General features: G+C 38.2%; 1 protein-coding gene across 4 annotated transcripts in view; it reads left to right on the top strand.

Annotated features, from left to right (window-relative positions):
- Positions 1 to 12,924, top strand: part of sez6l2 (seizure related 6 homolog (mouse)-like 2) — an 81,280-nt gene that overhangs the window by 46,016 nt on the left and 22,340 nt on the right. For all 4 annotated transcript variants that reach the window (XM_010901002.4, XM_010900999.4, XM_034295023.1 and 1 more), the window contains 6 exons: positions 2,116 to 2,312; positions 3,495 to 3,689; positions 8,900 to 9,094; positions 9,223 to 9,414; positions 9,543 to 9,581; positions 9,927 to 10,044. In XM_010901002.4, coding sequence (XP_010899304.2) covers positions 2,116 to 2,312; positions 3,495 to 3,689; positions 8,900 to 9,094; positions 9,223 to 9,414; positions 9,543 to 9,581; positions 9,927 to 10,044 — 936 coding nt within the window. The remainder of the gene's footprint in view (positions 1 to 2,115; positions 2,313 to 3,494; positions 3,690 to 8,899; positions 9,095 to 9,222; positions 9,415 to 9,542; positions 9,582 to 9,926; positions 10,045 to 12,924) is intronic.

Here is a 12,924-nt window from a genome sequence, read left to right as displayed (position 1 = left end):
AAGTTTGCATACCCTTGGAGAATTGGTAATATATGTACCATTTATAAAGAAAATATGAGTGAGAAGGCAAAACACATACCTTTTATTTCTTATGTGATTCACATTCAACTGTAAGTCACCCTTTAGCATGAATGACTGTGTGCATTCTTTTGTAATAGTTTTCTATGAGGCCCCGAATTCTTGCAGGTGGTATAGCTGCCCATTTGTCTTGGCAAAATGCCTCCAGGTCATCTGGTCGTCATGCATGAAACGCACGTTTGAGATCTCCCCACAGAGTGGCTCGATAATATTAAGGTCAGGAGACTGTGATGGCCTCTCCAGAACCTTCACCTTTTTCTGCTTTAACCACTGGAGGGTCAACTTGGCCTTGTGCTTAAGGTCATTGTCGTGCTGGAAAGTCCAAGAGCGTCCCATGCACAGCTTTCATGCTGAAGAATGCAAATTGTCTGCCAGCATTTTCTGATAACATACTGCATTCATCTTGCCATCAATTTTCACAAGATTCCCTGTGCCTTTAGAGATTGCACACCCCCAAAACATTGGTGAGCCACCACCATGCTTCACAGTGGGGATTCTGTTCATTATAGGCCTTGTTGACCCCTCTCCAAATATAGCGTTTATGGTTGTGACCATAAAGCTCTATTTTGGTCTTGTCACTCCAAATTACAGTGTGCCAGAAGCTGTGAGGCGTGTCAAGGTGTTGTTGGGCATATTGTAACCAGGCTTTTTTGTGGCATTGGCGCAGTAAAGGCTTCTTTCTGGCAACTCATTTTTCTTCAAGTATCATTGTATTGTGCCCCTTGAAACAACCACACTGTCTTTTTCCAGAACAGCCTGTATTTCTCCTGAGGTTACCTGTGGGTTTTTCTTTGTATCCCGAACAATTCGTCTGGCAGTTTTGGCTGAAATCTTTCTTGGTCTACCTGATCTTGGCTTGGTATCAAGAGATCCCCGAATTTTCCACTTCTTATTAATGAGTGATTGAATGGTACTGACTGACATTTGCAAGGCTTTGGATATCTTTTTATATCCTTTTCCATCATTATAAAGTTCCATTACCTTGTTACACAAGGCTTTTGACGGTTCTTTTCTGCTCCCCATGGCTCAGTATCTAGCTTGCTCAGTTCATCGACATGTGTGAGAGCTAACAAACTAATCTTTATCTATACACAGACACTAATTGCAATTTAAAAATAAATTCACCTTTAATTGTCATTTTCACCTAGTGTGTCACCTTGTGTGTCTGTAACATGGTCAAACATTCAAGGGTATGCAAACTTTTGATCAGGGCCCTTTGGGTGATTTCTGTTATCATTATGATTTAAAAAGGAGCCAAACAACTACAGCTCAGGAAAAAATTACAAGTCCACTGAACCTTTTTCTTTCCTTTCCAAAAAAGTTGAAAAGGAATGTTTTGAGTGAGGAACAGAAGCGCTCAATTTGCAGGGGTCTCTTCATTCTTAGCTCACTCAAAATTCCTTTTCAACTTTTTTGGAAAGGAAATAAAAAAAAAAAAATGTCCAGAGCTGTATGTGATTGTAAATGGCTTCATATATCAGCCATATTTCCAAATTTAGTGCCAAAATGTCACAATTTCATTCTGCCAGGGTATGCATACTGCCAGGGTATGCAAACTTATGAGCACAACTGTACTCATACAACTTGGGGTTCACTTATTTTTGCACCTGCACTAATTCCTTGTTTTTTTCATGAATTTTTTTCTACTACATGCATGATTTCCACTAAACCAACATATGGAATTGGTGACTATAAACCTATTATGTTAGATAAAAAAGATTGATTAAATATCTAAGAAACTCCCATCTATGATGGCACAAGCTGTTCACATCAACAACTAATCCCTGCTTCTGTAGCCAATGAAGTGTGTCATGTTGATTATAAAGGTTTGTTTAACTGTAACTAACAAAAAAACTTTTAATGTAATGCAAGTTCAGTGAAGTTTTGGCATAACATTTTTATCTGAAATTGTACTGATTGCAAGGAGATATGTTTATTTTTTATGTATTATTCGATATGCATTTCAGGTGACTTTATAATAACAGAATAAGCAGCTTTCCTCTCCATCTAATCTCCATCTTTCTATCACTCTCATAGTTTGAATATCCGCCACAACGACCTTCTCACCATATTTGATGGTCTTGACTTCCTTTCCCATGTGATCGGCCAGTACCTTGGGTCCCGAGAGCGTTTCCAGGTTGTGTCATCTGGTTCTGAGGTCACTATTCAGTTCCAAAGTGACCCTGACGACTCCTCCTTCATTCTAAGCCAGGGGTTCCTTATTCACTATCGTGGTATGTACACATACAGGACACATAATGAAGATGATATACAGAGTCTGTTTGTGGCCTAATGGTTTAAGCATCTGGGGGGGGAAAATAGCTCTTTCCCTGACCTGGAATCACAAAGGAAAAAGCATCAACTTAGCTCACCTGCTTTGGCCTACCCAGCAAAGAGATTAGTTAATGTGTGATGAGCAGACGAATCATAATATTTCAGGAATGATTTGACCTAGGCTACAGTTAGTTCTTGAGAATGTTCAAAGGGTAGTCCAATCAAATTTACATAAAATTGTGCAAGATCATAAACATAAACAGCCATGTCACACTCATTTCAGTAGGAAATGTATTTCAGTAGCCAAGCGACACTGATCATCATTAGGCTATAGTTCAATCTAATTATTGTAAATTAAAACATAATTAATACTGGTAAATGTGCTTTTAGATACTACTTAAAAAATACTGTGAAGATTTTTTATTTTGAGATTTGCACAAAATACTTTACCCAGTTGTACAATTTCACAATGGAGAAAATATTTAACTAATAATTGCTGTATAATTTTATTTCAACAATCATTTCAGTACACCAAACATTTATTGAGTATTGAGTATTATGCTTTATTCTGCTAATAGGTTTCAAAAGTGGCAACCCTAAAAATAGTTTAGATAAAGGATATAAAACAATACAAACAGTTAAAAATACCACTAAGCACAGTCAGTGCAATAATTAAAACATTTCTGTTTGTCTTGAAAAGTTACAACCTTGTAAAGAAGATATGTGGATATTGCCTCCATACACAGTGAGGAAGATGATGAGAGAGGCAAAGAAGATTCAAAGGATCACAACTGCAATGTCTGGTGGAATCTTACAAAATCTAATTTCAGATGCTACTATGTCAACATGCTTTTTGAAAAGTTTTCTCAAAAGAAGTTCATACTGAGTCCAACCTACAAACTGCAGCGTCTCAACATTTTCAATACTGTGGTATATCACAGTACAATTCTAATAGTTTTGGAAACAATACAACTTAGAAACAGGGCAATGATTATGCTAGCATCCTCAATAGCGCACAATAAGAGTTCTCAACACTTTTGGAAACAATGCTAGATTTACCGTTCCTCAATGTAGAAGACTTTCAAGTGGATTGACAATGACCTTATTCTACATCTAATGACATTCTCTTCTCTATCATGCAGAGGTAGAGCCTAATGACACCTGCCCTGCCCTACCTCAAATCGAATATGGCTGGATTAGCTCCTCCCACACATCCCCAGTGAGGGGAAGTGTGTTGACCTATCAGTGCCAGCCAGGGTATGACATCAGTGGCTCTGACATCATCACATGCCAATGGGATCTCTCCTGGAGCAACAGCCCACCCACCTGCATCAAAGGTGAGGTAGAACGCATTCCTGCCCAACTACACTGCTGATGTATGCCAGATCTTACAAACATCTTGAAAATAATCTGGTGCCCAACATCACTGTTTGTGAAGTGATGCAATAATGCCTGAGCAAGGTAATGTGATGGAAATCTTTCTCAGAGATATATCTCAGACACAGAGCTTATGAGTTAAAAATAGATTGTCCGTCTCAGGTCTCTATCTTTATACTGTTTCATCTTTACACAACATATTCTTTGATGTCATTGATTCTTTATTTTTTATGAGCTCAGGAAAAACGTGAGACACACTGGATCCTTTAGGAGAGTCAAGCATAGGCCACAAGTCGTTAATCTGTCCTCCCTATGAGATGAGAATATTCTACACTAATTGCACAGATCATGAGAGTAGCAGTATGAAAAAGGGCCATAGCACAGATGAACAGAAAAACAGGACACACCTGTGGTCCTTCACACACACACACACACAAACACACACACACACACACACACACACATAGAAATCCAAACTGTGTACATTGTTGTTCATCAACCTCCATTTTGTTAATCAATCAATTGTGGAAGACAGTTTCTTAAAATACTGTAATATGAGCCCTTAGGCTCAAGTTAGCTGGTTAAATCAATCAACACCCAGTTGGCTATACAAGTGATTACATGAGTTATATACAGTATACTTGTTTTATCAACTTTACATCCGGTTATGCTAATAAAAAAATACATATATTCTTTATATTCCTAAGAAACAAATTCTGAATTCACTTTTACAACATTTTAAGGCCCACTTGTCCTTAAGGGGGCACATCATTTGCCAGGGCACCAAGGCCATCAGCCAGGGCACTAAGGCCATAAAGCAAAATAGCCAATAAAAAATTACTTATGTTGAGAAAAACATAAACAATTACTGTAGTAATTTAAGAAAGATTGTGTGTCCTGCTCATGCATTAACTAATGACAAATAATTACAGAGATAACCAACCTTACCTCCAAGTTCCAGCCTTGTGTGTCCGTTACAGTAATTAGAAGTACTTTATTTTTTAACCGATGTTAGCTAGTTAAATGTTAATCCCTTGTCAAGAAAGCCCCAGATCACCTTCAATTTAACACTTTTTGTCCAATAAATAATTATATCTTAAGATGGGATGGTCATATCGTTATGACAGTTGCAGGACTGATATACCAGAGTCTGATTTAGCATAGAAAGCTAGCTATATTTAAAATAATGCAACATTTCTACAATAGAAATTAGGCAAGTAACTAACATGCTAATGAGGCAAAAAATATGCATCACTACAGTAATTTAAGATAAGCAATTTATTATAAATTAAGGTCGGGTGACCATATTATATTTAGTTTTGCTAGGTCTAGGTTCAGATTCAGAAGAGACAGAATGATTAATGTTAGCTAACATGCTAGCCAGCTGTATAGAAAGACACAGAAATGCTATCTACCTTAATAATTATAGTATATGGATGAGACATTTTCACAATAGATACATAGGCTACACTGTCACAGTGCCTCCCAAGATCATGCCTCCCTCCAGGAAAGCTTGACTACATTGCTCCACTGGCAAAACCAGCAGGGTGGCAGCTGCCACCCAAAAATGTTTTGCCACCCCACTCGCCACCCCAGCTGTCAGGAGTGTCTGCTATGATTGTGATGGAAATTCCAATGTATCGACACTCGGAGTAAGGGACACAGAGACAAAATTATCTTTGTACATTATAACCGTTTTATTAATTATTATGCACAGAGACTATTGTGAGAGACGCATCAACCGCTTACACACACAATCGTCTGAGGTGTCTCTAACTCCATACATGAACAATCCATATTTATTACATAGAAAAAGGGGTGTGGTAAGATGCTGCCATCGGTCTTGTCACAAGAGTTTACCCAAAGGGCGGGCTGTCCCCCCACCTTATCCTTCTCAACTCCTGAGGAGACACAATGTCTGGATAGTCAACAGAGACACTAAAGGGTTATACAGATTTACGAGTACCCCTCTATACATGTATAGGACGACAAAGAATACATCCTTCTTCTAGGCAGGAGGACATGGCCCAAATACCTAATAATCCTCTGATATTATACAGACATGTGTGTCACAATCAAAGTACAGATTTACATACCAGTCAATAGAAAGAAAGACATTTCTCAAATGCACCTTAGTTCTAAATTTCCATAACATGATATATTCAATTTAAACTTTATTGAATGGTATTGTATTTTTCTACTTTAGTTATTCATCTTTATTGTACAGCGTTCCAATATCTTTGAGTCCCCCCTTCCCTGTAAAATGGTTGAGTCTCAGAGTCCGTCCATTTCAGAGACCATGCTGCTCCCCCTCCCTTCCAATGAAAACACAGGGTGTTGGTCCATGATACTTTAAGCAACAGAGCAGTCAGGATCGCACTATTCTCGCAAGGCCACAACTTAAATTTTGTCTCTGCCTTCCTTAGAAGTCTGGAAACTTGCCTATTACAAAACGTTGCTGGAAAGATTTCTATTGGATGTTAGTTTTCAAAGTAACCTCCACTTACAGGCTTGTTGAAGGCATGATTTCACTGTTTCTTTAAACTTTATAGAACACATTTCCTGAAAGTTTTTTCCAGACCGCGTAAGCAGAGCCGGCTAAGAAGAGCGAATGTCTCTTACTGAGTGAGTGAGTTAGTGAGTGACTGACTACCCCTTGTTAAATAGCATAGTGGTTAGAGAAGTGGACTTGGGAACTATAGGTCCTGAGTTCATAGCCATAGCTGGCGAAGTGAAGTATGCATTGTGAATGTAGTTATGTTACAGTAAGCCTTAATTGAAACTGTATACGGTTATTTTACGACAGTTTCTGGTATGGAATAGTTCATCTTCAGTCTCCCTAGCAATTGCTCAATTCTTATGATTATTCCTAGGAAGTTAGTAGATACTAGTAAGCCTATTACTGGCTACAGAGCTGTTTTAAACGGCCAGTTGCAAAAGCAATACAGTTCATAGAGGCTATTTGTGGTGGAGGTAAACTTAATAAGAAACATTAGTCAGTTTAACACAATCCTCAATGGAGTCTAGCGACTGCTGACCTGGGTAATGCGGTGGTGTAGTGGTTAAAGACAGTGACTCTCATGTGGAAGACCTACGTTTGAATCTATTGAGAGCAACGACATTTATTCATTATTTCTGGTAGATTCCACGATTCTCTCATCTTTTCACTTGATGAAAAAGTTAGTAATCGTCGCCTTTATTGATAGTAATTATGCCATGAAATGAAATAGCTTTGTCAGACTTGCTAGCAATTGCTCCATTTCTATGACTATTGCAGTAAGTTAGTAGATACTGATAAAGCTTATTACTGGCTAATACACTGTTAAAATGGCCAGTGGCAAATGCAGTACATAGCCGCTATTTGTAGTGGAGGTAAACTTAGTCAGTTTAACTGTATCAATGTCATTCACGAATGGCCAATTAACTATTTAAACGGCCAGTGGCAAATGAGAATATTTTCAGGATTTGTTCAGAAGAATTAAGAGACCAATGCACCTTTTTCTTTCCTTTCCAAAAAAGTTGAAAAGGGAGGTTTTGAGTGAGGAACAGAAGGGTTAAAATTAAGAAACCACTGCAAATTAAACGTTTCTGTTCCACACTCAAAACTTTCCTTTTCAACTCTTTTGGAAAGGAAAGAATAAGGTGCAGTGGTCTCTTAATTTTTTCCAGAGCTGTAAATGGTGGTAATTTATGCCGTAGTGCTTTTAAAACAAAAATAAAACTCATCGATTTACGTGACTTCAAAGAGAGTCAGCCTACTTTCTGATACAGACAACAATGATGCATGCTGAAACAATCACCTGTAATATATATTTAATGAACTGTGTAAAGTGTATTAAGAGGTTTAAAAATCAAGATAGAAGCATTCAAATAAATAAATAATACCGCCGTAATCAAAAACCAACATGAAAGTCAACTGAACAATTTGCTTTCTTCTAGATACTGTAAGGCCTGACCTATTTTTATATAGAAAAAGAAATGTCATCCCCAAAGTTCATCTACGTGTTTTTTTAAAACGAAAATATTTTCATCTGTGCATATGCCTAGGTATTTGTATGTAGGAACTCATCCAACAACAAGCACCATCGAGAGTAAAAAAATCAGAATTTACAGGCCCCTTTTTAGATTTCGATTTTTTTTTTCAGAATTTAATACCAACAAAATAAAACTCTGCAGGACATCAAATGCAGACCGTAGCCCGTGAAGAGCCTGGTCAAACTTAGGAGCAATAGAATATAACACAGTGTCATCTGCATAGAGGGCCAACAATCGATCCTTGAGGGACCCCCTTTGAAAAATCTGATTTCACCCTGTTTGAGTACATACTCAGATCTTTCATTTAAGTCATTTTTAAACCAGCTACAAGTAGCCTGATCAAAGCCCATTGCTGACAATTTCCAAATGAGCAACAAGTGATCAATGGTGTCAAAGGCTTTAGATAGATCAATAAAAGGTTCTGCACAGTGTTTCCTGTTATTTAGATTATTTATCATTTAAAAACAAGGAAGCAGCAGAAACAGTGCTATGACCTGGCCTTAACAATGACTGGTGGATATTTAAAAAAAAATAATTTGAGCTGCTTATTTACCAGGGACTCCAAGATTTTACCTAGGTGAGAGAGTTTTGAAATTGGCAGATTATTTAGGTCAGCGGGGTCACCACCCTTATGAAAGGAGTACTTAGGTCATCTTCCAGAGTTTTGTGTATGATCATTTTCAAGTTAAAAAAGTGTCAGCGATTCAGCAATAAAGGGGGCAGCAAGCTGTAGAAAAAAGGAGTCAAGAGAATCTCCTCGACTTCCTAACATCAAACCCTGTTAGTGCATCCAACACATCATCTGCAGAAAGTGTTTGAGGTGAAAATATGGATTCAGAGTTTGCTGACGGTGAGTTCATTATGCAAGAGGGAGTCATACAGTAGTACTTATTCAGGGACAATGGACTATCTACTGTATATCAGGTTGCTTTTTATGTGATATCCCCTGTTATTTTGAATGTAAGTCTTTTTTTAAATCTTGAAAAAGTCACTCAAAGGCATTTTTTTTTTAACCCAGATATCTGAAATCAGAATTTGCCAAAAGTATTTCGAAATAATCTATAATTCAAATGAGCAGACAGCCCCAGAACAGGTGCAGTGGAGACCAATAATTTTATAACTATATCCTCCACAGTCCAGCAGTGTCCTGATCCAGGGGAGGTGGTGAACGGAGCACGTTCTGTTCGGCCAGAGTCTGGATTTGCAGTTGGAACAGTGGTGCGCTTCTCCTGTAACCAAGGTTACCAGCTGGAAGGCCCTGGCCAGATATCCTGCCATGGGCGGGATACAGGCACTCCCAAGTGGAGTGACCGCAGCCCCAAATGTGTCTGTGAGTCAAATGTGTTGATCTGTATCTTTTTAAAAGGAATGTCATGTATTGAAGTCATATGGAAATATACCTTATATGCATTGCATTCTCTCTTTCCCATTTGTCTTTATCTCCATTTCTGTAAGCAGTGAAGTATGACCCATGCCCAAACCCAGGTGTGCCAGACAATGGTTACCAAACATTGTATAAACATAGCTACCAAGCAGGAGAGACACTACGTTTTTTCTGCTATGAGGGCTATGAACTCATCGGGGAGGTTATTATCAACTGTGTCCCGGGCCACCCATCTCAGTGGAACAGTCCACCACCCTTCTGCAAAGGTGACAATCTTCATAGGACTATTCAATTGTTTTCTTGGAGTTTAGAATAAATGTTGCATAAGAATTTAAACACTTTACATATTTTATGTATCGTATAATTATCATCTGTATCTCTATATATTTTTCAGTGGAATTTGAAGAGCTGTTGGATGATCATAAATTAGAAGGTGATAATTTTTTTCAAACACTGAGAATCATGCAGGGGCAAAGAGAATAATGTACCTCTGGCTTGAAACTGTAGAAGTAGATATTTTTTAATATTTTTAAGAACACTTGAAATGTGGCATTTACCAGTGAGTTGATTTTATATTGGTTGAATGTACACAATCAAAAATATTAAATATTACTTACAGTAGGCTTTGTACTGTAACACAGTAAATAATGTAAAGCCAAGGCCTACAGCCAGCACATACAAACTTCTGTAAGTAATAAGCATCTGGACTGACCCACCATTCAGGATGTATTAATCTCTTTATCCTTATTTAATTTAATATTTTGTGTTACATCTTCAGCATCCCAGTCATTTGAGCCATCCCACCAGATGCTAAGTGAAAACATTGCATTGGCAATCATACTGCCAATCATCCTGGTAATCCTATTGATTGGAGGAATCTACATGTACTACACCAAGTAAGTTCTGTGCATTATGGTAGGGTTGTTCTTAGCTTCTATATTCACAAACTGTCAGTCAGTTCGGTAGCAACAAAGGCTGATTTCTTCAGCTACAAACTCAAAATATTTTAAAAGAACTGCTTTTTGGTCTTGATTTAAGGTTAAAGGGGCATTATGAGTTTTTGCTGTATATGAAAGTACTAAGGAAACCCTTTCGTTGCAGGACGGGTAGTAAACAAACAAGTCTAAACCAAAAGGTTAGGATTTGTGTCTTTTAGATAGCGCAAAAAGGTGAATATTGGAGTCATCTGTCCTGAGAGTGGCATTTTATTGTGGCCAGCCTAACGCACACCTGTGCTAATCACAGGCTGAGGTCAGTCAGGAACAAAACCTCCTGCCACAAAAACAGTTTCTACTATTTTTATGCTCAGTCCACTATTTTTTATTTGTTTTTACTTTCCTTATTCATTTTCTATTGATTGTTGCACCAACGGCCAGAACAAATTCCTTGTTTGTTGTGAAACTTACAAGGCATTAAAACCCTTTTTGATTCTGATTCTGTCCAACTCATGTCCATAGCTGCACACAGTATTGTATGTATGTATTTTCCTTTTCACTAGTATCCTCATAATGGCCAACTAGAAACATCCTTCATATATATAAACTAAAGTCACAACCCTGATCATGTGTACCAAAAGTAATCACACTTAAGATTGGTCATTTGATACTATAGAAGCAGTTTTTCACTACATTTGCAATTGAGCGGACGGATGGACAGACATGTTCCCCTCAATATTAGAAAAACAGGTTAAATTGTCCCCATTTAGATATATATTTTTTTTGCTAAATACATTTATGACTAGCTCCTATGGCTGAAAAAGTGATAGTGAATGATTTGAAAGGATGAATGCCTGCTAAAATGTTTTGCACAATCTCAAAGTATTCACCATAGGGTCTGTAGTTAGCTAAGTAATGGATGAGCCACCACCAGTCAAGAATGGAGTGTAAGTAGTTTCTTTGTAACAAGGTTCTTTGTAACAATCTCTACACCACATCTTGCAATTTTCTTTCTTCAGTCTAGATGTTTTGAATCATCTATACAGTGAATATAAAAAGTCTACACACCCCAGGTTTTTGTGATCTAAAAGAATGAGACAAAGATTAATCATGTCATAACTTTTTCCACCTTTAATGTGACCTATAACATGAACAATTCAATTGAAAAACAAACTGAAATCTTTGACAATATCCTGGTTGCATAAGTGTGCACACCCTTAAACTAATACTTTGTTGAAGCACCTTTTGATTTTTTTACAGCACTCAGTCTATTAGCATGGCACATTTTGACGTGGCAATATTTGGCCACTCTTCCTTGCAAAAGCGCTCCAAATCTGTCAGATTGCAAAGACATCTCCTGTGCACAGCCCTCTTCAAATCACCCCACAGATGTTCAATTGGATTCAGGTCTGGGCTCTGGCTGCGCCATTCCAAAATGTTAATCTTCTTCTGGTGAAGCCATCCTTTTGTGGATTTGGATGTGTGCTTTGGGTCATTGTCGTGCTGAAAGGTGAACTTCCTCTTCATCTTCAGCTTTCTAACGGACGCCTGAAGGTTTTGTGCCAAAATTGCCTGGTATTTGGAACTGTTCATATTTCCCTAGGGACTAAGGCCCCGGTTCCAGCTGAAGAAAAACAGCCTCAACGCATGATGCTGCCACCACCATGCTTCACTGTGGGTGTGGTGTCCTTTGGGTGAACAGTGTTGTTTTTGCGCCAAACATACCTTTTGGAATTATGGCCAAAAAGTTCAACCTTGGTTTCATCAGATCATAACACATTTCCCCACATGCTTTTGGGGGACTTGATGTTTGTTTTTGCAAACTTCAGCCGGTCATGGATGTTTTTCTTTGTAAGAAAAGGCTTTCTTCTTGCCACCCTACCCCACAGCCCATTCATATGAAGAATACGGGAGAATGTTGTCACATGTAGCACACAGCCAGTACTTGCCAGAAATTCCTGCAGTTCCTTTATTGTTGCTTTAGGCCTCTTGGAAGCCTCCTTGACCAGTTTTCTTCTCGTCTCTTGGAGGGATGTCCAGTTTTTAATGTAATGTCTCTGTTGTGCCATATTTTCTCCACTTGATGATGACTGTCTTCATTGTGTTCCATGGTATATATAATGCTTTGGAAATTCTTAACTGATATCTTTCAACAATGAGATCCGTCTGATGCTGTGGAAGCTCTCTGGGGACCATGTCTTTTTTTCTGAGATGCAACTAAGAAAATGTCAGGAAAATCCTACTAGAACAGCTGAACTTTATTTGTGATTAATCAGAGTCACTTTAAATGATGGCAGGTGTGTATTGAACTCTATTTAACATGAGTTTGAATGTGATTGGTTAATTACGGAAATGGCCACATCCCCAGTTATAAAAGGGTCTTATGCAACCAGGTTATTGTAAGGTTTTCATTTTTCAAGCTGTGGTGTAGAGATTGTTACAAAGAACCTTGTTAAAAAGAAACTAATTACACTCCATTCTTGACTGGTGATAATCTCCGGGGTCGCCAGGAGCCTCCCGTGGTAGGGGGGCACTGTAAGGTGTTCTCCCTATGTGTTCAGTTCCTCGTTTTGCTATGTTTTTTCTTCATAGTGATGTTCCTGAACACAACTCACCTCCTGTGTCCCGTCACATTCAGTACTTGCACCTATTTTTTCACACCTGCCCTCATTAGCACAGTTTTTAGTTTTGGCTGTTTGTGTTAGTTCTTTGTGAGGTATTGTTTCTAAAGGGTGCTAATAATAAAAGTTGAGTACAATATCTCATTAACCCAATGCCTAAATTTGGATTGTGATTATATTACTCACCTTGTTGGCTTCTGTCCACAAGTATCAATGACCA

The sequence above is a fragment of the Esox lucius genome, chromosome 11 (genome assembly GCF_011004845.1).
Source record: "Esox lucius isolate fEsoLuc1 chromosome 11, fEsoLuc1.pri, whole genome shotgun sequence".
In the NCBI taxonomy this organism is placed as follows: Eukaryota; Metazoa; Chordata; class Actinopteri; order Esociformes; family Esocidae; genus Esox; species Esox lucius.
The sequence above is the reverse complement of the archived record's forward strand: the minus strand, read 5'-3'. Positions and strand labels throughout refer to the sequence as shown.